Consider the following 24,931-nt stretch of genomic DNA (forward strand, 5'->3'; position numbering starts at 1 on the left):
TGCTAGCACCGACCAAAGTAATCAACAAAGCCCCGTCCCATAAAGGGGTATCGTGGTCGTACATGTAATTTTGGGACGGTCGACACATCATAAATCTAATCCCATTTCCGAAACCACTCACACAAAATACTCCTGGTGCACCACTTCTTTCACAAGTGGTCACCCAACTCAATATCATCACCCTCGGGCATTAGGGGCACCGACGGGGTTTTCATAAAACCTTTGTTATCAACTCTGTGTTACCATCATCATGCACATGCTCTTCCTATGTGTAGCACTACTGTCTACTTGTCAACACATTATCAGAGCGACCCTCATAGATGGTAAGGTCATGCTCAATGCAAGTGCTCCGAAGGAGCCATCGGTAACACCATGATGGGTGCACCGAATAACCTTAACTATATGCATCGAAATAAAGTACTCAACTTGGCATGCATGAAAATGTTTTCTCACATATGGTCAAATGGTTGCTTGCCTTGATCAACTAGGTATCCGGGGTCTTCAGGGTCTTCGAGTCCAACTCCTTCGTCGAACGCAGAATCTATCGTTGTAATAATAGTAATAAAATAAGAAACTCATTCAAAAACAGAGCACAAACTCACTTTAAAAATGTTATCCTATTCTGCTAAATCTTTATTATAGTTTTAAAAATATTTGTGTCTGGTTTGGATGCAAAAAGGTATTTTTAAAACCTAAATAACAGTGGCTAAAATATATAAACTAGGCATTTTAATCAAAGCTATGTGTAATAGTTTTTACAAAAATTAGTGCAACAACACTAATAAATTCTACACATTTTTTGAACATTTATGGTGGAAGAATATTTAAATTTGATTAAATATTTAACTCTACAAAAATCAGTTAGAATCAATATTAAAAGAAAAAGGGAAAAGGGGCTTAACCCTGGCCTGGCTCGGCTAGTGGCTGGGCCGGCCCAACTGGCCAGCCGCCCAGTTAGCCAGCCCGCACCCCAGGTGCGCGTGCACCGTTAGGTTTAAACATGACGTGTGGGCCCGTGGGGTCAGCAGCAGAGAGATGAGAGAGGGGGATATGGGCCACTGATACTGTCCAAATGTATCTATAATTTCTGCTTGTTCCATGATCTTTTGGGTGACATTGTTACATGTTTTGCTACACTTTTGTATCATTTTACACATATTTGGACTAACCTACTAACTCAGTGCACCCAGTGCTAGTTTATGTTTGATGATGTCTATTTTGCAGGGGCTTTACCCAATTTTCCGAAGCCAAAAAAATTCCAAGAAAAATATATAAAAAATCAGCGTAACGGAAGCTTCCAGATCACCGAAGATGGGCCACAGGGGGGTCAGGGGCCTCCCTGGGGACCTGTGGGTGCGGCCTGGCCCTAGGCCGCGCCAAGAGGCCGCCTGGGTGGGTCCCACCACCTCCGGTGCCCTCCTTTCGCCTATATTTACTCCTCCGAGAGAAAACCCTTCCATTAGAACGAGAATCGCAAATTTCTCCATCGCTCCGCCGCCACGGTACTTCCAAGATCGGGAGTGTGAGAAGACTTCTTCCTGGCACCCTGCCGGAGGGAGGATTGACCTCTGGGAGCTTCTCCACCGCCATGGACGCTTCCCGGACGTGCCGTGAGTAGTCCTCCTTGGACCATGAGTCCATGACCAGTAGCTATGTGATATCTTCTCTCCAATCTTGCGCTTCAATGGTTAGTCCTTGTGAGCTGTCCTACATGATCAAGGCATCTATGTAATTCTCTTGGTATTGCTATGCTCGGTTTGTTGGGATCCGATGGATTACGAGATTATGTTCAGATTTTTATTAGTTATATATTTGATTATCCTTTTATATTATGTTCCTTAGTGATTCATGCATGTTCTGCGTTGGTATTTATTGCTTTGTCCGAGTAGTAGATTGTAACTCCAAGAGGGAGCTTATGCATGATTGTGGGTTCATGCCCCTCGATGTCTAGCTTGAGTGACAGAAACATGAGACTAGGTGATGTGTTGTTGCCACGAAGGAGAAAACAACGGTGCTTGTGACCAAGGTAGCAATGATTGTTTACCTTACGCATAGTTCGTTAATACAGTTGTCTGTTGCTTTGAGTTTACACTTTGGGTAGGGCTCGCAACTTAATACATGCGAGATGTTATCGATAGATATCTCAAGGTGGATGATTAGCAAGTTGATGCTAATGAATAAACGGTCTACTTGTCTTGGCGTACTTCCCATTACTATTGAGCCTCTAACTTTCAAGTAGCATAATTAGCATTGCGGTGCGTTCATAATTCTATCAATTGCCCAGTTGTAATTTGTTTACCCAAGCATAGTTGTTTATCGTCTTCTGGGTGAGATACATCATTAGTGAATATCATGTGACTCCGGTCCATAACACCACCATTGCTTACACCTCCATCATCTACCGCTTTCATTTACTTTTCTGTTGCAATCACTATTACTATTCACGCTTGTGTTTTTATCCTTTGCAAACTGCAAGGGCGGAGAGACTGACAACCTCTCTGTACTCGTTGGGAGCAAATTTATTTTTCGTGTGTGTAGGTCCACGTCTTCTGCTAGCCAGGACAGCAGACACCTACTTGTTGATCCTACGAGTCCTCCTGGTTCGATAAACCTTACAGTCTCCGTGTGAGGGAAAACTTGTTGCTGACTACATCTCAACCTTCCACTTGGGGTAACCAACGAGGAGCGGGAACTATATACATCATCTCATCATCAGCCACCGACAGGTGGGGCATGCCTGTTGGGGTCGTCTTCGTCCTCTGGACAGAGGGTGGGGGCACGCCGGCGGCGATACCGATGCCCTCGAGCCCAGGTGACGGCAGGAACGACATCGTGGCATCGTCGACTACCTGCTAGTGGTCGAATGAACGGCGGGGAGGCCCTGGGTCACCGGCAACGAGGTGGCCGCTGCGGAGGTGCTGCGGGTGGTGGTGGAGTTGGGTGCTATGGGCAGGGAAATGCTCGGGGAAGAGGTGGAGAAGCTCCCTGAGCTCACTACGGTCATAGAGGTAATGAGAGGAGCGCGAGAGCTGGCCTGTAGCCCGAGATCGACGGAGCTCGGTTGATCTCGAGCACTTGAGCTCTCTGTACTCGAATGGGGTGGTTAGGGCCTCGATTGAGGTTCTTGAGGAGTGGTGTGGGGGTGCCGGAGTGAGGGGAGGGCCTATTTATAGGCCAGCAAAGGTGCATCGAGCGGGAGAGCGCTGGTGGTTTCACCACGACTGCTAGAGAGGGAGAGAGCGCTCGGGGGTCGATACCACGGTTTGGCGGACGTGGTTTGAGACCCCACTCAACGAGAGAGAGAGGAGACTCAGTGTGCTCCTGCTGTGGGGCCGCGCTCTTCTGGCCGAATCTGGCACGCGCGATCACGCGTCGCCCTGGTCAGCAGAGAGGGGGATAAGGGGCCCTCAGGCTTCCCTGAGTCAGGAGGTTTGTCGGAGACGCGGAGAGACACCGAGGGAGGTGAGAAATGGCCGGGGCTGGCCTCCTTTGCCTCGAGTGCACCCTGTAGCGCGCCCAGAGCACAGATTTGTCATGCCACGGCATGCTGGCACGCTCTGGGGCGCTTTGGCCCTGTCGGACGTGTCCGGGGGTTGGCTTAGATGCCCCTTAGCTATTTGGGAGCCGAGGGTATCACTGCTGGTCAAAGGAAGAGCTTGGAGAGGAGCTGCCAGCCATGATCCAGAAACTAAAATGGGGATTTTCGGCTCATCTGCTTGGAACCACAGAGGGGCCACTCGTCTGCAGTTGAGGAGTGGTGTTGGCAGCTTGCACTAAGAGTTTAGTGGAAAGGGAGTGGGTGTAGAGGATGTTAAGTGTTGTTAGACCATATTGGCAGAAGGTGTTCTACAGGTGTTTGCGGTAGTTAACTTTCACCATTGATGCTGAAAGTTAACAAGATTGGGTTATATGCCAAAGTAGGAGGCTCCATTAAATTTGAGCTCCATTGGACACGTTTGACAGTGCAAACTTGAAATCACCCCAAATGGGCAGCTCTATCCTTGCAAAAGAGAATGTGGGTAAATTAATCCCAACAAATCCAGTTTTTGGCAGGTTCTCCTCATTTGGGGTGTTGAGCACTCGTGCAAAGTTCCAGGCCAAATGGACAAACTTTGTAATGTCGAGTTGCTACAACTTGATTCTCGACAAGAAAGGTTTGAGGATTATTTGGTGAACAAATCATCTTGAAATGAGGTGAAACTTGGCATCACTACCAGATATAACTTGGGAAGCATGCCAGAATTTTCTAAGAATTTATTGAAAATATTTCCTTTGGAAATATTTCAAAAGGTCAAAATAGCCAGAATAGGTTTTCAAGGATTTGCTCAAATATTTTGAATATAAATAGGGTTGAAAATCTTATGTATCTCCAAATTTTCTCAAATTCTTCTAAGGCAGAAAAATAATTATCCATCTAGAAGTACCATTTCTGGCCTCGGAAAAGGACATGCAAATAAAAGAGAATTTTTTTTATAAAATAATCATTTTATGATTTTGGAGAGTTAAAATAGTGCTAAAGTGAGAATACAATCTTTGGATTAAGGCACTCCCTTGGAATGAGGGTCTTGTAGTGCAAACCCAAAGCAAGGTTTTGAAATAGCTAAAGAGGTCTTTTTTGGAAATATCATGTTATAAAAATATTGTTTTTGGATCCACTCATTCAAGCATACACACAAATAATGGCAATCACAGCACTCATAGCACTTGCTTAAAAAGTTTTAATAAACTCATGTTTTGAAGAGACTACAGTTGAAGTAAGGTAAAAACAGGGTGTGACACTTAGTGACATTTATCAAGTGATCTAAGCATAGGGAGTGTTCATATGATTAATTTGTTGAGTAATAAAGACTTTTGAAGATTATATGGAAACACAAAGATCTACAAGGGTAGTAAAATTAGATTTTGATTACCCTTTCCAAAGAAAACGACGAACACGAGGACGTGGGGGAGAGGCTCATTGGGTTAGATCTTCAACGCCCTAACTTGGCGGTTGAAGACAGCTACGGCAGCGGCGGAGGGAGGATGTATGCAGCCGGCGTGAGTACGGTGACGAGGAGGTAAAGGCAGCGAAGCTCTTCCTCACCGGCGATGATGATTTCCAACGACAGTGCTAGGTCTGGGCCTGGAGCGGTGACAAGTTAGATCAAGAGGGAGAGAGTAATTGAGCGGGGTGAAGTGGGTATTTATAGACCACGTGAAAACGGTCCGGCCCGAAGATTTTTGACCAAACTGCCCCTAACACTTCCTCTCCGCTCGACATGTGTCACCCACATATTAAGCGGTGGAGTTAGTGGGAGATCGTTGTTATCCATATGAGGGTAGTGGGAGCGGTTTGAGCGGCAACGACCGAAAATTTTGATAAGACATTTTTGAAGATTTTATTCACAAATTTTTCAGATGAAAAGGACTTATTGAAGACTTTCAACGGGTTCCAAATAGAACGCATATGAAGAATTTGAGAACTGACTCGGTTGAGCTTAACATAAAGGAGGAATGGGACTGATCCCATTCACTTAGAAGAAAAACCAATTATGAAGACTTCGCAATAAGTCAATGCCGTTGAGGACTTTGAACGCTCAAAATATGTACATAGTCAATGAAGAACACGTGTTGAATAGTTTGAAGAATTTGAACTTTTTGAGGAATTTGCAAACTTGAGGAATTTGAAATTTTGAAGAATTTGATGATTTGAAGAATTTGCAAAAATCTCAACTTTGAAGAATTTAAACTTTGGTTGGTGGCGTAACCCACCGTACAAGAATGTTGATTTTAGGCACCATGTACAATTGTCGTAGGGTCCTAAGAATCAAATTCGTCATTAATTTATTCACACTTAGAGTGTTACTCTTCATTGATTGAAGACAAACTTTATGTCTTGTGTTGCACATCTAAGTCATCAAATTTGCATAAGTGTTAGGATGTGTGTCCTTTCACAGAACATTTGAAGATTCTAAGATATTTAGCTCACAACGCAATTTGCAAAGTATCTTTTCATCCAAGGGCTTAGTGAAGATATGTGTCAGTTGTTCTTCAGTCTTCACGTGGTCGAGGAAGATGTTGCCCTTGAGTACATGATCACGAATTAAATGATGAAGAATATGGATTTCCTTGGTCTTCGAGTGTTGTACTGGATTGTTTGCAATCTTGATTGCACTCTCATTGTCACAGTAGAGTATCCTTTCTTCACATTAATATTCTAGTCCTTGAGGGTTTGCTTCATCCACAATAGTTGAGCAAAGCACGAACCAGAAGTGGAAAGTGACACGTAGCTCTATTTCTTCGAGGACCAACAAACTAAGGATCGTCCAAGGAAATGGCAGGTGCGTGATGTTGACTTGCGATCCACACGGTCACGACCATAGTGAGAGTGAGAATATCCAACAAGATGAAGATTTGAGCCCTTGGGGTACCATAATCCAAGCATTGGTGTGTGAGTTAGATATCGAAGATTAGGCTTCACACCTTATGGTGGGATTCCTTCGGTATTGCTTGCAAACGAGCACACATGTAAACACTAAGCATAATATCTAGCCTAGATGCACATAGGTACAATAAACAACCAATCATGGACCGATATACCTTCTCATCGAAATCTTTACCATTTTCATCAGTGCATAGGTGATCGTTGGTAGGCATTGTAATTTTGACCCCTTTGCAGTCTTGCATGCCGAATTTATTCAGGACATCCTTGAGGTATTTTCCTTGAGATATGAAGATGCCATTGTGTTGTTGACGAATTTTTAGTCCTAGGAAGAATTTCAACTCCCCCATCATAGACATTTTATATTGTTCACACATCATGTAGGCAAATTCTTCAGTGTAATGTTTGTTATTACAACTAAAGATAACTTCGTCTACATATATTTGGCACACAAATAGTTCATTGTCATAGGATTTTGAGAAAAGAGTTGGATAAAGTGAACCGGTTTGAATCCTTTATTCTTGAGGAATTCCTTCAATGTATCACACCACACCCGAGGGGCTTGCTTGAGGCCATAGAGAGCCTTGTTGAGTGTGAAGACTTTGTCAGGTTTTTTTGGGTCTTCAAAACCTGGCGGCTGAGCAAAAAATACTTCTTCCTCAAACTTACCGTTGAGGAATGCACTTTTCACATCCATTTGATATAAGGTGATATTGTGATGATTGGCATAAGCAAGCAATATACGAATAGCTTCAAGTCTAGCAACAGGTGCAAGAGTTTCATCAAAGTGAATTCCTTCAACCTATGTGTAGCCTCGTGCTACAAGTCATGCCTTGTTCCTCACTACCTGACCATTTTTGTATTGATTGTTTCGGTAGATCCACTTGGTACCGATGATATTGTGCTTGCGAGGATGAGGTTGCTTGACAAGTTCCCACTCATTGTTAAGCTTGAATTAATGAAGTTCTTCTTGCAGTGCTTGAATCCACTCAGGCTCGATGAAGGCTTCATCAACTTTTGAGGGTTTTGTGATAAACACAAAGCAAGAGTGCTCACAAAAGTTAATTAAATGTGAAGCTTTTGAGGATGTTAGGGGAGCTGGTGCATTGATGTCATCGAGAATTTTGTCAATTTGCACTTCATTTGCAATCCTTCGATGCGTAGGTTGAAGACTTTGATCGGGTTGAGGAATTTGATTAGGAGCAACTTTGTCAGGTGCACCAGCCCAAATTTCTTCATTGTTTGGGATGACTTCTTCAATAGGCAGTGGTTTTTCAGTGGGAATGATATGTTCAGTAGCCTTGAAACTAATGGATTCCCCAGGAGGCATTTCATCTAGCACAGGAGGCAGGTGCTCTCTTTGCGAGTTGTTAGTTTCATCGAACCGCACATCTATAGTTTCAATAACTTAGTTGTGATAGTTATTGAAGACTCTGTAGGTATGCGAGTCCTTTCTGTAACCAAGCATGAAACCCTCATATGCTTTCAGTGCAAATTTAGAACTGTGGTGAGGATCTCTAATCCAGCATCTTGCATGGAAGAATTTTAAGTAACTTACATTAGGTTTCTTGTCAGTGAGGAGTTCATATGAAGTCTAGTTGAGGAATTTGTGAAGATATACCCTATTGATGATGTGGCAGGCAGTGTTGATTGCCTCAGCCAGAAGTGACGAGGAGTATGATATTCTTCAAGCATAGTGCAAGCCATCTCAATAAGAGTCGCGTTCTTGCGCTCCACGACGCCATTCTATTATGGATTATAAGGGGCAGAGAGCTCATGAGTAATACCAAGTTCATCAAGATAGTCATCAACACTAGTGTTCTTGAACTCTATCCCATTTTCACTAATGATGTGCTTTATCTTGGCACCTAAGCTCGTCACGACCCTTGAGGAAAAACATTTGAGGATTCGTGCACTTTAGTTTTATAACAGATAATATGCACCCAAGTGTAACGTGAATAATCATCAACAATGATGAAGCCATATAGAGAAACTGTGTTGGTTAGAGCAGCATAATGAGCAGGTCCAAAGAGGTACATATGAAGCAATTCAAAAGGACAAGTGGTGGTCATGATAGTCTTGGAGGGGTGCTTGGATTTGGTCATCTTTCTACACTCACAAGCCACGCATAGATGATCATCGAGGAATTTGACACCCGCAATGCCTATGACATGCTTCTTCTTTGCAAGAGTGTGCAGATTCCTCATGCTTGCATGACCAAGTTGTCGATGCCATAACAAGCCCTCTCAGGCTTTTGCAAGCAGACATATGGCCGGCTATGAACCTGTAGAGAAATCAACAATGTACAAGTCTCCTCTCCTAAAGCTTTCAAAAACTTCGGATTAGTCAGATTCCATGATGACTACACACCTATATTTGCCAAAGATGACAACCATATCAAGATCATGAAGCATTGAGACATACATGAGATTAAACCCAAGGTATTCGACAAGCATGACTTTGTCCATGTGTTGGTCCTTGGATATAACCACCTTACCAAGACCCAATACCTTGCTCTCTCCTTTGTCTGCGTAGGTGGTATGCTTCAGTGGTGATGGAGTTAATGGAATGTTCATCAATGGACTCTTGTCACCAGTCATGTGATTTGTACATCCACTCTCAAGAACCCACTCAGTGGTTTTGGGTTGTCATCCTGCAGATGAATTAGTACTACTTACCATCTCATATGCCTCACAGTGAATAATATGATATCAAATTCGGCACACCTGAATTTCATCACATAGACTAGAGTTAAGATAAAATGAGGACGTGTGAAATGATAATCATTTCATCATGATTAGCTTGCGTCCTATCAAGAATTTATTTAGGTCCCTAGCAAATTCTTTAGATGATCAAGTTCATGTGGAGACCTGACCTGCATAAGAGGTTAGTTCAATTTCTTCACCACCCACAACTGAAGGGGTGGCAAAGAGTTCATCATCCCGCGAGCACCATATGAGAATTTTGGCATTGAAGCTAATGCACTTCGTTTCACAGGAGGGGGGTTACTGTACTCGAATGCGTATTCATAGAAATTCTTCAAGGACTTATGAACACCATAGGATTCGGATAAGGAGGGCTTCTTCATCAACACCATTGCCTCTCCGATGATGCATGAGTAGTTCACCATAGACCTTCGTGTCCATAGCTAGTAGCTAGATGGCTTCTTATCTCTCTTGGATCTTCAATACAAAGTTCCCCATGATCTTCATGGAGATCTATCCGATGTAATATTCTTTGCGGTGTGTTTGTCGAGATCCGATGAATTGTGGATTTATGATCAGATTATCTATGAATCTTATTTTAGTTTCTTCTAATCTCTTATATGCATGATTTCATACCCTTGTAACTCTTCGAGTTGTGGGTTTTGTTTGGCCAACTTGATCTATGATTCTTCCAATGGGAGAAGTGCTTGGTTTTGGGTTCATACCGTGCGGTGACCTCACCCAGTGATAGAAGAGGTAGAAAGGCACGCATCGTGTTGTCGCCGTCAAGGGTAAAAAGATGGTGTTTACATCATTGGTTTGAGTTTATCCCTCTACATCATGTCATCTTGCTTAAGGCGTTACTCTGTTCGTCATGAACTCAATACACTAGATGCATGCTGGATAGCGGTCGATGTGTGGAGTAATAGTAGTAGATACAGAAAGTATCGGTCTACTTGTCTCAGACGTGATGCCTATATGTATGATCATTTCCTTAGATATCGTCATGACTTTGCGCGGTTCTATCAATTGCTCGACAGTAATTTGTTCACTAATACGTCTCCAACGTATCTATAATTTTTGATGGTTTCATGCTATTATCTTGTCAAACTTTGGATGTTTTGCATGCCTTTTATATTTTTTTGGGACTAACTTATTAACTCAATGCCAAGTGCCAGTTCCTGTTTTTTCCATGTTTTTGACCCCTTCCAGAGGAGATTTTGAAACGGAGTCCAAACGGAAGAAAATCCCCGAATAGATTTTTTCTGGAACGGAAGAAGATCAGGAAGCTTGGGAGCCAAGGCAGGGGAGCCTCAGGGGCTCCACAAGCCCCCACCCCGCGGCCAGGGGGTAGGCCACGGCCCACAGGCTTGTGGGGCCCTGAGAGCCCCCTCACCTAAGGGTTGCGCCTATAAATTCCCTAAAAATCCCAAAAAAATCAGGAGATTATCGAAATCACTTTTCCGCCGCCGCAAGCTTCTGTCTCCGCAAGATTCCATCTGGGGCACGTTCTGGTGCCGTGCCGGAGGGGGGATTCAGACATGGAGGACTTCTCCATCAACACCATGACCTCTCCGATGATGCGTGAGTAGTTCACCATAGACCTACGGGTCCATAGCTAGTAACTAGATGGCTTATTCTCTCTCTTGGATCTTCAATACAAAGTTCTCCATGATCTTCATGGAGATCTATCCGATGTAATCTTCTTTTGCGGTGTGTTTGTCGAGATCCGATGAATTGTGGATTTATGATCATATTATCTATGAATCTTATTTGAGTTTCTTCTGATCTCTCTTATGCATGATTTCATATCCTTGTAATTATCTTCGAGTTGTGGGTTTTGTTTGGCCAACTAGATCTATGATTCTTGCAATGGGAGAAGTGCTTGGTTTTGGGTTCATACCGTGCAGTGACGTCACCCAGTGACAAAAGGGGTAGAGAGGCACGCATAATGGTGTTTCCATCAAGGGTAAAAAGATGGGGTTTTCATCATTGGTTTGAGATTATCCCTCTACATCATGTCATCTTGCTTAAGGTGTTACTCTGTTCGTCATGAACTCAATACACTAGATGCATGCTGGATAGCGATCGATGTGTGGAGTAATAGTAGTAGATGCAGAAAGTATAGGTCTACTTGTCTCGGACGTGATGCCTATATGTATGATCATTGCCTTAGATATCGTCATGACTTTGCGCGGTTCTATCAATTGCTCGACACTAATTTGTTCACCCACCATGATATTTGCTATTATTAGAGAAGCCTCTAGTGAACACTATGACCCCTAGGGTCTACTCCACACCATATTTTCAGCCTTACACTTTTTACTTCGTTGCACTTTCCGCCTTCAGATCTCACTTTGCAAACAATCTTGAAGGGATTGACAACCCCTTTGAAGCGTTGGGTGCAAGCTTGTTTGTGTTTGCGCAGGTACTTTGGACTTGACGAGGCCCTCCTTCTGGATCGATACCTTGGTTCTCAAACTGAGGGAAATACTTACTGCTCCTATATTGCATCACCCTTTCCTCTTCAAGGGAAAACCAACGAAAACCAGAGAAGTAAGAAGAAGAATTCCTAGCGCCAAGGAAGGACTTTTGTTGCAGCAGCAGAAGAATTTTTGGCGCCGTTGCCGGGGAGGAAGATCAAGTCAAGGACTCATCCAAGTAGGTGTCGCAAACTCATCTCTTGCATTTACTTTGTTTGGCAGTTGCCTCCCGTTTTCCTCTCCCCCACTTCACCAATTAGCCTTTTTCTTTTGCCATTTTCGTTCGCCCTTTTTCTCGTCTGCTCTTTGTTTGCTTGTGTGCTTGCTTGCTTGCTGAAGTCACCATGAACGAAAACACCAAACTTTGTGGCTTCTCGAATACTAATAATAATGATTTTATTAGTACTCCGATTGCTCCCGCCATTAGTGCGGAGTCATACGAAATCAGTGCCGCTTTGCTGAATCTTGTTATGAAAGAGCAATTCTCTGGCCTTCCTAGTGAAGATGTCGCATCCCATCTCAATACATTCATTGAGCTTTGCGATATGCAAAAGAAGAAAGATGTGGATAATGACGTGATTAAATTGAAGTTTTTTCCTTTCTCGTTGCGAGATCGCGCAAAAACTTGGTTTTCTTCTTTGCCCAAAAATAGTATCGATTTTTGGGATAAGTGCAAAGATGCTTATATATCCAAGTATTTTCCGCTGGCTAAGATCATCTCTCTCCGTAATGATATCATGAATTTCAAGCAACTTGATCATGAACATGTTGCACAAGCTTGTGAGTGAATGAAATTAATGATTAGAAATTGTCCCGCTAATGGCTTAAGCCTTTGGATGATTATTCAAATCTTTTACGCTGGCTTGAATTTCGCTTCTAGAAATATCTTGGACTCCGCCTCAGGTGGAACATTCATGTAAATCACGTTAGGAGAAGCCACAAAGCTCTTAGACACCATCATGACAAACTACTCTCAGTGGCACACTGAAAGGTCACCTACTAGTACGAAGGTACACGCTATAGAGGAAATTAACTCATTGAGTGCTAAGATGGACGAGTTAACGAATTTGGTTGCTAGTATAAGTGCTCCTTTGGATACTAATGATATGCCTTTGTCTTCTATGATTGAGAGTAGCAATGCTAGCTTGGACGTTAAAATTGTTGGTAGGAATAACTTTGGCAACAACAATGCTTTTAGAGGAAACTATGTTCCTAGGCCTTTTCCTGGTAACTCCTCTAATAACTTTGGCAACTCCTACAACAATACCCATGGAAATTACAATAGATTACCATCTGATATAGAGAGTAATATCAAAGATTTCATCAACTCTCAAAAGATTTTCAATGCGTCCATAGAGGAAAAGCTACTCAAAATTGACGATTTGGCTAAGAGCGTTGATAGAATGTCTAGTGGTGTTGATGCTTTGGAAGTTAGATGTGCTCCTCCCAAAATCAACATGGATGAAACTTTGAAAGCTATGCGTGTTTCCATGATTGAGAGCCAAGAAAGAACCGCCAAAATTGGTGCTAGACATGAATGGCTTAAAAAGGCGTGTTCTCGTGATGAGAATCACGAAGATCTTAAAGTGCTTGGTGTGACTCCCATTGAATATTTGTTTTCTTGTGTCAAACCTAATAATTATGCGGCTGGATATGAATCCACTTTGGTTAAAAGTTCCCCAATGATTTAGAGTCCATCTATCTTGATGCTAAAAGCATTCAAAGTGGAGTAGAAGATGTTAAAACTTTGAGTAGTAATGAAATTACTACCGTGGATTTCAAGGAATTCAATTATGATAGTTTCTCCTTGATTGAATGCATTTCTTTGATGCAATCCATGTTAAACTCTCCACACGCTTATAGCCAAAACAAGGTCTTTACCGATCATATCGTCGAAGCTATGATAAAATCTCTTGAAGAGAAACTTGAATTGGAAGTCTCTATCCCTAGAAAACTTCATGATGAGTGGGAAACTACCATCAAAATCAAAATCAAAAACTATGAGTGCAATGCTTTGTGTGATTTGGGTGCTAGTGTTTCTGCGATTACAAAGTCTTTATGTGATGTTCTGGGTTTTAATGAGATTGAAGAGTGTTTTCTTAATTTGCATCTTGCTGACTCTACTGTCAAGAAACCCATGGGAAGTATCAATGATGTTCTTATTGTTGCAAATAGGAACTATGTACCCGTGGATTTCATTGTGCTTGACATTGATTGCAATCCTACTAGCCCTATTATTCTTGGTAGACCTTTCCTAAGGACTATCGGTGCTATCATCGATATGAATGAAGGGAATATTAGATTTCAATTTCATTTAAGGAAGGGCATGGAACAATTTCCTCGAAAGAAAATAAGATTGCCTTATGAATCCATGATGAGGTCCACTTATGGTTTGAGCACCAAAGATGACGATACGTGATTCTATCGCTTTTATGGCTAGCTAAGGGCGTTAAACAATAGCGCTTGTTGGGAGGCAACCCAATGAATTTATCTTTTTTCTTTCTGTTTTGTTGCGTCTAGACCATCACAATTCTGTTCTGATTGTGTTTTTTGTGTTTCTTTTTGTGTTTGAGCCAAGCAAAACCTTTATGACTAGTCTTGGTAATGGTTGTTTGATCCTGCTGGAAAAAGACAGAAACTTTTCGCTCACGAGATGATTTTTTATTTTTATTCAGAAAGAGCTTTTGAGTTGATTCTTTTTGCTTCTGGTTGATATGCTTTTTACCCAGGCCTTCGTAATTGTTCAGATTTTTTGAGGTACCAGAAGTATACAAAGTATACAGATTGCTACAGACTGGTCTGTTTTTGACAGATTCTGTTTTTGTTGAGTTGGTTGCTTGTTTTGATGAAACTGTCGTTAGTATCGGGGGGTACTAGCCATGGAAAAGTGAGAATACAGTAGCCCAACACCAATATAGATGGAATTCAAGTTTTCTACAGTACAAAAAGAAGTGGTAGTTTGTTTTCTTGTGCTAACGTTAACACGAGTTTCTGTTTAAGTTTTGTGTTGTGAAGTTTTCAAGTTTTGGGTGATGTTCTCATGGACGAAGAGATAAGGAGTGGAAAGAGCTCAAGCTTGGGGATGCCCAAGGCATCCCACGCCAAATTCAAGGACACCAAAAATCCTAAGCTTGGGGATGCCCCGGGAAGGCATCCCCTCTTTCGTCTTGAATCCATCGGTAACATTACTTGGAGCTATATTTTTATTCACCACATGATATGTGTTTTGCTTGGAGCGTCTTGTATCGTAGGAGTCTTTTCTTTTTGTTGTGTCACAATCATCCTTTCTGCACACCTTTTTGAGAGAGAGATACATGCACTCATCGTGATTTTGCAAGAATGCTCATAGTGCTTCACTTATATCTTTTGAGCTACATACTTTTGCTCTAGTGCTTCACTTATATCCTTTAGAGCACGGCTGTGCGTGATTTGGTAGTTGGCTTATGCTATGAAAGTAGTCCCAAATGTGATAGGTACCCAAAGAGGATGAAAAAACCTCCATCTTCATGTGCATTGTGTAGAAAGAGAAGTTTCGATTCCTCTCAATTAGTTTTGAGACGTGGATTTGGTAATATTGAGAGCTATGTTAGTAGGGTGTTGTGAATCTAGAGATACTTGTGTTGAAGGTAGAGATACTTGTGTTGAACGAAACCTCAAAGCAAAGTCTCAATTCATCACATCAAGATAGAGGGAGAAGAACATCATATGATCCAACTATTAAAAAATCTCGTGATACATCAAGATCATGCCAAATCAAGCACACGAGAGAGAGAGAGAGAGAGGAGGGAGAGATGGAGAGAGAGAGAGGGAGGGAGGGAGAAAACACACAGCTACTCGTAGATACCTTAGCCCTCGGGGCTGAACTACTCCCTCCTCGTCATGAAGACCGATGGGATGATGAAGATGACCTTCGGTGATGATTCCCCCTCCGACAGGGTGCCGGAAAAGGGCTCCGAATTAGATCACTTTGGAACATAGGCTTGCTGCGGTGGAGCGAAAGGTCTAGTTTTTCTTGGGATTTTCTGCATTTATAGGAATTTTCTACGTTGGATTCGCGCGAGGTGGTATCCAAGGGAGTCACAAGCTCATGTGAAGCGCCCTAGTGGGTGGGCGCTCCACACATGCTCGTGACTCCCCTGGCCACCCTCTCGTCCACCTCTGGCACTTCGTGGGTCTCTTTTGGTCAATAAAAAATCATCACGAAGTTTCATGGCATTTGGACTTCGTTTGGTAAGGATTTTCTATGATAACAGTAGATAAACATGATGCAAAATGGATGTATCAAGCACCACGGTTGTTGCAACCCCGATGACGCCCCCTTCTCGGCAAAAAGCTCGCCGTCACCGCCTTCGTTGCCGCAGCACGGCGGTGCCTCTTTGCAACAGTAACACTCCATCGGATCCGGGATGTGAGAGAAGGGAGGAAGAGAAGAACGGGTGAGGCCATGGCTAAGAGGAGAGCTAGAGGGAAAAGTGGGTATAGGTTCAGGTGGGAAGAAGATAAAGAACCGTGGGCATGGGCGGCATGTGGGTCCACAAGGACAAGTGCATGTGTCGTGCGTACGAAGAGGTTTGTGCGAGCGAGAGATCATCCAGTTGAAACCAAACATTTTGCTTTTAGATAACCTAAAGTTTGCACATTGGCTCTCCAAACGGTTTTGGAAGATGTGATCTGGGGAATGTGATAGAGTTGCTTGAAGGTTGGGAACAAGCACCTATAGAGTAAGAGCATCTCTAGTAGAACCCTCAAACCCTTAAATGTAAAATCAGTTTTAAGGGTTGAGAATTCCCCATTTTTGACACTTTTAAGGGTTGAAAAACAGGGGCAAAGACTAGAACCCTCAAACCCAACCCTTATAATGGAATATTCCGTTATAAGGGTTGGGTTTGAGGGTTCTACTCTTTGCCCCAACCCCAAACCTTAAAACTGTCATTTCATATATCACACATTTCATCATATGACATATCACAAATTCAATCACATTTGACATAAAACAATAATCATTCTAGTTATTATTACAACACCGAATAAAACAATAATCATTCAAATCATTACAACAATGTTTGAGCAAATAACAACAATTGTTCGAATCAAATAGGACATAGAAAAGTAAAACAAAGATACATCATGGGCCAATACGCCGCCCATCCAACTGCCAGTGGTGCTCTAGTAGATCATCCCGGAGACGACCATGAGTGGTTGCATCCTCAATCTCACGATGTGCTTCAAGAAAGGCCTGTATGCGAGAAGGGTTTCTTTCTGGTTGCACACGCGTACCAACATTGTCATAGAAACAAGGGAGGTTTAACCCTCTCTCATCCTCTAGGATCATGTTGTGTAGAATCACACAACATTTCATGATGTTCACCAAGGTTTTCTTGTCCCAAAACCGAGCTGGACCCCGAACTATGGCAAACCTTGCTTGTAAAACACCAAAAGCTCTCTCAATATCTTTGCGGGCTGCCTCTTGTGCCTCGGTGAAATGAGCCTCTTTTCTTGTTAAGGGCACCCCATTTTTCTCCTTGATGGACTTCACAAGAGTTGCCCATGAGGGATAGATGCCATCGGTGAGATGGTATCCCATTGAATACTCATTGTTCATGATTTTGTAGTTGCAAGCTGGAGCATCCCCAGAAATTAAACTTTTGAACAATGGAGATCTATTGAGGACATTGATATCATTGAGTATTCCCTGCAACCCAAAGAATGCATGCCAAATCCATGTGTCCTCCGATGCTACGGCCTCAAGCACAATGGTAGCATCACGGCTTTTACCGCAATACATTCCATGCCATGCCTTTGGGCAATTTTTCCACCTCCAATGCATGCAATCAAGACTACCAAGCATCCCCGGCCATCCCCTTTTTTCATTCATTTCCATTAATCTCTTTGTATCTTCCTCGTTTGGTGCCCGAAGATACTTCTCACCATACAACCGGATGACCAACTTGGCAAACCTACGGACGGACTCCGTGGTTGTATCTTCCCCAATGCGAAGATACTCGTCGGTATAATCCGCGGGTATGCCATAAGCGAGTACCCGCATTGCCGCTGATATCTTTTGATATGCACTAAACCCCATGATACCGGCGGCGGATCTACGACGTTTAAAGTAATACAAGGCGGCCTCACAATCGGTGACAATCTTCACAAACAAACTACGTCTCATCCGGTACCTTCTGCGAAAGAGACGAGGAGGGTATGTAGGTACCTCCGCGAAGTAGTCTCGCATCAAATGCTCGTGTCCGAGAGCGCGGTTCCGGTAGATGGTGAGTCGCCCCATCTTCGACCCTCTCCTTTGATCCAAAAGCTTCACGCGGTCTTCAAACGCTTGCACGTCGACGAGGAGGCTCATCATCTCGACGTCGTCGTCTTGCAACAACTCGTCAATGTCGGAATCGTCGGATGACGACCAATCCGACAACGAGTCCATGTCGGCATTGTTCAACTCCATCTACAATATGAGTGCCAAAATGTAAAAATGAAGAAAAAAGCAAAAAATGTAAAAATGAAGAAAAAAGCAAAAATTCGAACCTGCAGAGGGCCGGTCGGGACGGGGCGACGGCGCTGGGAGGGGCGGCCGGCGTGGAGGCGGAGGCGGAGCGCCGGCCGGGGCGAAGGGTCGGCCGGGGCGGAGGCGGAGGCGGAGGGCCGGCGTGGAGGCGGAGGCGGAGCGGAGGGCCGGCCGGGGCGGGGCGTGGCGGAGGGCGGGGCGGGCCGGGGCGGGGCGCTGCGGAGAGCGGGGCGTGGCGGCGGAGGGACGGCCGCGCGATGCGGGGGGCGCATGCGGCGGAGGGCGGGCCGGCGGCGACAGAGGGCGGCCGGGGCAGGGCGCAGGCGGCGGAGGGCGGCCGGGGCGGGGCGCAGCCGGCGGAGGGCGGGGCGGCGGCGGCGGATCGAGGGCGGGGCGGCGGAGCGGAGCGGCGGCGGCGCTGCGGAGGGAGGGAAGGAAGCTGAAACTTCCTCCCGCGCTCGCGAGGAAATGGATTGCAGGTTGGGGGGAGAAACTCCCCCCAACCCTCACTTCTACACGCTGCGATGGCGTTTGAGGGTCGGACCTCTAAAAATATTTACGGGTTTAAGGGTTTAAGGGTTCTAGTCTACGCCGTTTTTTGAACGAAAACTGTAAAAAAGCGGTTATTTTTAAGGGTTTGGGGGTTTGAGGGTTCTACTAGAGATGCTCTAACTCCACTCACCGGCTCTAGTTGCTGCTCCACGCCTCCACTCTTTCTTTATCGTTCCTCTACATTCAATTGATCAAATGGAACTTATAAGCACAACACAAAACATTTCGCCAGCTATAAATTCAACCTTAGCCCTTTTAGCTATCTTGCTATACAACTAGGTTCTCTTTCACTTTTTAACCGTTGCACAGATAAAAAAGAATTAAAAAAAATACATGCATCACATTCCTACTGTTTTCAATAAAAAAAGAATAGTGAGTATTTACCGAGTAGAGCCGAATTGGGATTTTGAGCTTGTTGAGTCAAATTGACTCGCTAACTAAGGCCTTGTTTGGAACCATAATAGATTATGATAATCTGGATTATGAAGATAGATTATATAATCTAGTTTATAAAAATAATCTAGATGGGCATGTTTGTAAGCCAGATTATATAAATTATAATCCAGGTTTTACATTGCATAATGACATATATGTCCTTTGTTTTTTTAAAGAAGGGGATGACGGTGGTAGAAATATAATTATCTCCAACTTTACAAAGGTAATGGATCATTAGCAATCCATAATCTGATTTTAGCTGGGTAGAGTAGTTTATGAGTTTTTAATAATCTGTTCATCTAGTTTTTATAATCTACATCATAATATGTCATGTTTGAAGATAAAATAAACTATAAAAATTGAATTATATAATCTGAGTGGTTTCAAACAGGACCTAAGAGCATCTCCAACAGCCGCTCTATACTAGCGCCGCGCCGCAAAAAAAGCAAATATAGCGCGCGCGCAACGCGACGGACAGCTCCAGCGGACGCGCTAAAACCGCGCGCGCGCTAAAACGAGTTGGGCGCGCTAGCCATAGCCCCATCCCGCGCTGTGTATTTCCGGCGTCCACTTCCGCGCGCGGAAGACTCGAGCGCGCGCGCGAACTCTCCCCTTTTCTTCCTCCTTTGCTCCCGCGCGCGCCGGCGCCAGCGCCCCTGCCACCATGGACGCGCACACCGGCACCCCGCTGACCCCCTGTACAGCCGCGACCCCCCCCCCCCCACCGCCGCCGCCGCCGCAGCCGCCGAAAACCCTAGCGCGGCGGGCGTTGGCGTTGGCGCCGCCGCCGCCGCCGGAGGTCCGCCTACCGTCGGCCTCGCGCGCAGCCTCTTCTTGCCGCCGCGGATGACCACGCCGACGGATGACCACGCCGGATGTCTTCAACTTTGTTGGATGAACTTGTATTTTGAACTTGGTTGGATGAACTTCTGGGCATGACTTTTATTCATCAACTTGTTTGTGTTAAATTTCACATGTTCATTGCATTTTGATGAATGTTTCAAACTATTTTTTGTCCAAATGTCATATATTTGGGCGCTGCTACAGCGGCGCGCGCTGCATTTTAGCGCGCTGCTGGAGCGGAGCGCGCGCGCTGCATTTTACGGCTACTGTTGAAGCCAACGCTGCGCGACGCGCCAAACCAGGCGACCAGCACGCGGCAAACTAGTTTTAGTCGAATCGAGCTCGTTTGATGTCCACATCAAAAATTTATCATCTGCAAGTACACACAGTTCACCCGCAAAAAAAAGTACATACAGTTAATATTACATTCAAGGTAAAGTTCCAAAGAAAAAATTCAAGGCACGCATTCATGATTAAAGAGAATATAAACGAGTACTGCAGATTTGATGGTCATCAAAACAACAAATTCCACCAACAAAATTGGATCAGAACTTAACTGTTCCTTGGACGATCATTGTCATAAATGTTCTTACCTACTAGTGCCCATGGGCGCAATAGTCAAACATCCCCCGAGCTAACACGCCACCTTCCAGTCCCATGCAAATGGTGGGGCAGCAACATTGTGAGCACAAGCATAGACCAAAAAGTAAAAGAAAAATAAAAAAACAAGACCAGCTAAAGTGCTAGACCATCACTTGCAAATCCTTTGTGGTTGATTATTATAAGATGGTGATCACGTGGCACCAGCACTACTTAATTATGACTGTTATTAACCTATAGCATTGACGTACGCCATCATCACGTAGAGTGCTAATTAAATCCGTTAGCCATGATGATTCAATTTTCAGCACACGGTGCAAGAAAGTGGAGACCGGGAGAAAACCAGGCAGGCCAGCGTAGGGTTTAAATACAAACGGCTAGTACACGCATGCATGGCCACCTACACTTCCCCTAGCGCCATAATGCAATCACATGAACATTTCCCGCCCAAAACCCGGACACCACGTTCCTATACTTGCATGCGCTTCAATTCTTTGACTTCCTCCAGTAACCTCATGGCTAGATAATAATGGAGGCACATCTTTATGTGAAGAAAAATCAGAGTGTATCAGTTGCACCTGTTCTTACTGCTTCCTCCCTGAGAGGCTGAGAATATAAGAGAGGTTGTTGCACTTAACCATGGCAGACCAGCTTTTGGCTATCTTTAGCAGGGAAAAACTATCACCGGAAGTGCAATTTCTCCCTGTCCCCATTTTTATCTTCTCTTGGCTCAAGACCAGCGCAAGGAATTAAAGCAAAAGGGGGGACATACAGACAGACAGAGTGAGGAGGAGGAGGACGAGGAGGAAGAGGAGAAAGCCCAATTAAAGGCAGCAGCAGCAAGGCTGGCCTTGGTGGTGGTGGTGGTGCTATCCAATTCTAATCTAGATTTCCTTTCTATCTTTAGGGGGAGGAGGTAGCAGCTTTGGATTTGCGCATTTGCATTGCTCGTGCCGTGTGGAGAGGAGGTAGAGGAGGCAGGGCAGGAGGAGGAGGAGGAAGGAGAAGGTGGGGGGGAGCCAAAAGCAGAGGACCCCTCCCCTGTTTCTTGCTCCTCCCTCCCCTCTTTGTTTCTTGCTCTTCTTTCTTGGTCGACGGCGGCGGTGGGACGGGGCCATGGGGTGCGCCGTGTCCAAGGGGGCGTCGATGGGGTCGCCCGGGTACGAGGTGTCGTCCGCGTCGGGGTACGACGTGGTGTCCGGGAGCGCGTCGGCGTCGGCGTCGGCGTCGATATGGAGCAGGCCTGTGCGGCTGGAGGCGCTCGATCTTGGCGGGGACGGGGAGGTTGACGAGGACAAGGACAAGGGCGCGCGCGGCAACGTCGTCGTCGTTGGTGGCACGGCGCGGCTGGGGAACCTGCACCGCTACATCGAGTGCGAGCAGGTGGCGGCCGGGTGGCCGGCGTGGCTCAGCGCCGTGGCCGCCGAGGCCGTGCAGGGCTGGGTCCCCCTCAAGGCCGAGAACTTCGAGAAGCTCGAGAAGGCAAGCGCCCAAGCAGGCTCGCTCGCTCGCTCCTAGCTCCTCTCGCGGCAATTAGAAAGAAAGGAAGCTCATCAATGGCGGATTGTTGGTGGGTGCAGATCGGGCAGGGCACGTACAGCAGCGTGTTCCGCGCGCGGAGCCTTGAGACGGGCCGCCTGGTGGCTCTCAAGAAGGTGCGGTTCGACAGCGTGGAGCCGGAGAGCGTGCGGTTCATGGCGCGGGAGATCATCGTCCTCCGCCGGCTGCAGGGCCACCCCAACGTGATCGGCCTCCATGGCCTCATCACCTCCCGCTCCTCCGCCAGCATCTACCTCGTCTTCGAGTACATGGAGCACGACCTCGCCGGGCTCGCCTCCTCCCCCGACCTCTCCTTCTCCGAGCCCCAGGTAGGCACATACTCTTACATTGCATTGCCTTGGTACCAATACCATCATCGGCAATCATCCATGACACTGATTCTGAATGACTGATTCGCTGGGCGGGTGGGCGCAGATCAAGTGCTACATGCGGCAGCTGCTGGCTGGGCTGGAGCACTGCCACGCGCGCGGGGTGATGCACCGGGACATCAAGTGCGCCAACCTGCTGGTGAGCAGCGACGGCGAGCTCAAGGTCGCCGACTTCGGCCTGGCCAACCTGTTCTCCACCTCGCCGCAGCAGCAGCCGCTCACCAGCCGCGTCGTCACGCTCTGGTACCGCCCGCCGGAGCTCCTCCTGGGCGCCACCGCCTACGACCCCTCCGTCGACCTCTGGAGCGCCGGCTGCGTCTTCGCCGAGCTGCACGCGCGCCGCCCCGTCCTCCAGGGCCGCACCGAGGTCGAGCAGATCCACAAGATCTTCAAGCTCTGCGGCTCGCCGCCCGACGCCTACTGGCGCCGCGCCGGCATGACGCCCCACGCCTCCGTCTTCCGCCCGCAGGCCCCCTACGAGAGCCGCCTCGGGGAGACCTTCGGCTCCGCCATGCCCGACCCCGCCTTCCGCCTCCTCGGCACCCTCCTCTCCGTCGAGCCCGCCGCCCGCGGCACCGCCTCCACCGCCCTCGCCTCCGACTACTTCGCCACGGAGCCGTACGCATGCGAGCCGTCAAGCCTGCCCAAGTGCGCGCCCAACAAGGAGATGGACGCCAAGTTCCGGGAAGACTCCAGAAGGAGGAGGAACAACGCGCCGCCGCCGGCGAAGCGGCTGTCGAGGGCGCACAAGAGCATGCAGGACACCAGCCAGAGGCATCACGGCCACGTCCACGCCGAGGAGTCGCTCCCGCTGGAAGTCGACGGCGGCCTGCGGCCCGAGCCGGCGACCGTCAGCAAGCGCCACGAGAACGATGCCCCGCAGCCGGAACCGCCGTGCACTAGGCAGATGCCGGCCCGCAGCTGCCACGAGGAGGAAGCGCCGGCGCCAGCGCGTCTCCCCGACCACCTCGCTCTCTCCGCCGGCCCCGTGCAGCTCGCCGCGTCCACCGGCTTCGCCTGGGCCAAGAAGCCCAGAGTACCCGACGCGGCGACGACCAAGAGGAGCGCCGCCAGGGGACCAAGGAGCACCAACACCGACGGAGGCGACGCCGCAAGCACAACAAGAACGACCGCCGGCGCCACCACAGCTCCATACGAGGCGGAGAAGCAGGAGATGATCAAGCAGTGGGCGCAGGTGGCAGAGGCCTTCACCTCATCCGAAGCCTACAACAGCAGGTCCACCAGGGAGCCATTGGACGCCAAGCAGCTCAAGACCAGCAAGGTCAGTCACACGCTCATCATCCTATTCCTACTCCACACAGCAATCCACACCGAAATCCCTGACGAACACATGGTTATTTTGATCATCTGTAGCTGACGAGCTGTTCCATTTTTCCTGGTAAATTTCAGAAGCACAAGGGGAAGATGCAGAGGGTGGACTACTCGGGGCCGTTGCTGTCGGAGCCGCAGCGCGTCGACGAGCTCCTGCAGAGCCACGAGCAGCGGATCCGGCGAGCCGGCCGCCGGTGGTTCCACAAAGGTGATCGATCGACCACCTCACTCCATGAAATGCGTACCTGCCGCTGCCAGCTAATTAGTTCCCCCCTGAAACCGCCATTGCTGACCTCATTCTTCCTCTTTCTCTCGACAGGAAACAAGAGGGAGCAGCAGCACTGAGACTGAGACCGAGGGAGAGGCACACACGGCATGATCACACATGCTAGGCCCCGTGTAGAAGAAGGCTCGAATTTCCCCCCCTCGACTCCTGCGATAATTCAACTGTCTGCTGAGAAATTCCTGCGTTTCAAACGGAATGATTACCATGCATTCAGTTCAGGCTTCTGTATAGCAAGATTGTATAGAGCTGCAGATCACAAGAATGCATCTACGCACTGTAACGTTCCACTTGTTTTCACTTCCCCATCTCCTGCATTCTTCCATCGCTAGCCCAGCCGCCTGTGCCCTGCTAATAATGCCCTTTTATTTTTTGATGACACAATAAAACGCCCTGCTAACGCCCGGGAATTGAGGCAAATGCTGCACCTGTCCGTGCGTTGCTCACTCCATTGCTGTCGTTGGTACACAATGGAGGTAATACTCCCTGTCTTGTTCGTGGACTTAATAAGATATCAATGTGGAATCATCCCCTGCTCGCTACAAAATCAACACTGTCGAGAGTGACTGTTATGACCGCCATACACTAGCATAGACTACAGCCAGAAGAGGTCCAATTGCGCCGGTAGTTAGGGGCTTGACCCAACTTATCGTATTTTTTAATAGCATACCAGGATTATATAAGCTCATGTAAAGACTCGTTTTAAAGATAAGAAGTAACAACCATTATTGCTTGGCTTCTGCCAAAACTCCTAAACCCAAACCGCCCGAGTGGCCTCCTCCCGGCGCGATCACGGTGCCCCAGAGGCGTCGCCCGCGCCTCCAGCCTCGCGAGC

The 24,931-nt window shown here is 46.7% G+C and overlaps 1 protein-coding gene across 1 annotated transcript; it reads left to right on the forward strand.

The window, feature by feature from the left end:
• Nucleotides 1–21,008: 21,008 nt before the first annotated feature.
• On the forward strand, nucleotides 21,009–24,516 carry LOC123399083 (protein IMPAIRED IN BABA-INDUCED STERILITY 1-like). The gene is made up of 5 exons (XM_045093503.1): nucleotides 21,009–22,035; nucleotides 22,134–22,421; nucleotides 22,528–23,763; nucleotides 23,892–24,021; nucleotides 24,133–24,516. Exons 1-5 carry the CDS (start codon nucleotides 21,670–21,672, stop codon nucleotides 24,156–24,158), a joined length of 2,046 nt encoding a protein of 681 aa, XP_044949438.1. The 5' UTR covers nucleotides 21,009–21,669; the 3' UTR covers nucleotides 24,159–24,516.
• Nucleotides 24,517–24,931: the final 415 nt, after the last annotated feature.

The sequence above is a fragment of the Hordeum vulgare genome, chromosome 5H (genome assembly GCF_904849725.1).
Source record: "Hordeum vulgare subsp. vulgare chromosome 5H, MorexV3_pseudomolecules_assembly, whole genome shotgun sequence".
Classification (NCBI taxonomy): Eukaryota; Viridiplantae; Streptophyta; class Magnoliopsida; order Poales; family Poaceae; genus Hordeum; species Hordeum vulgare.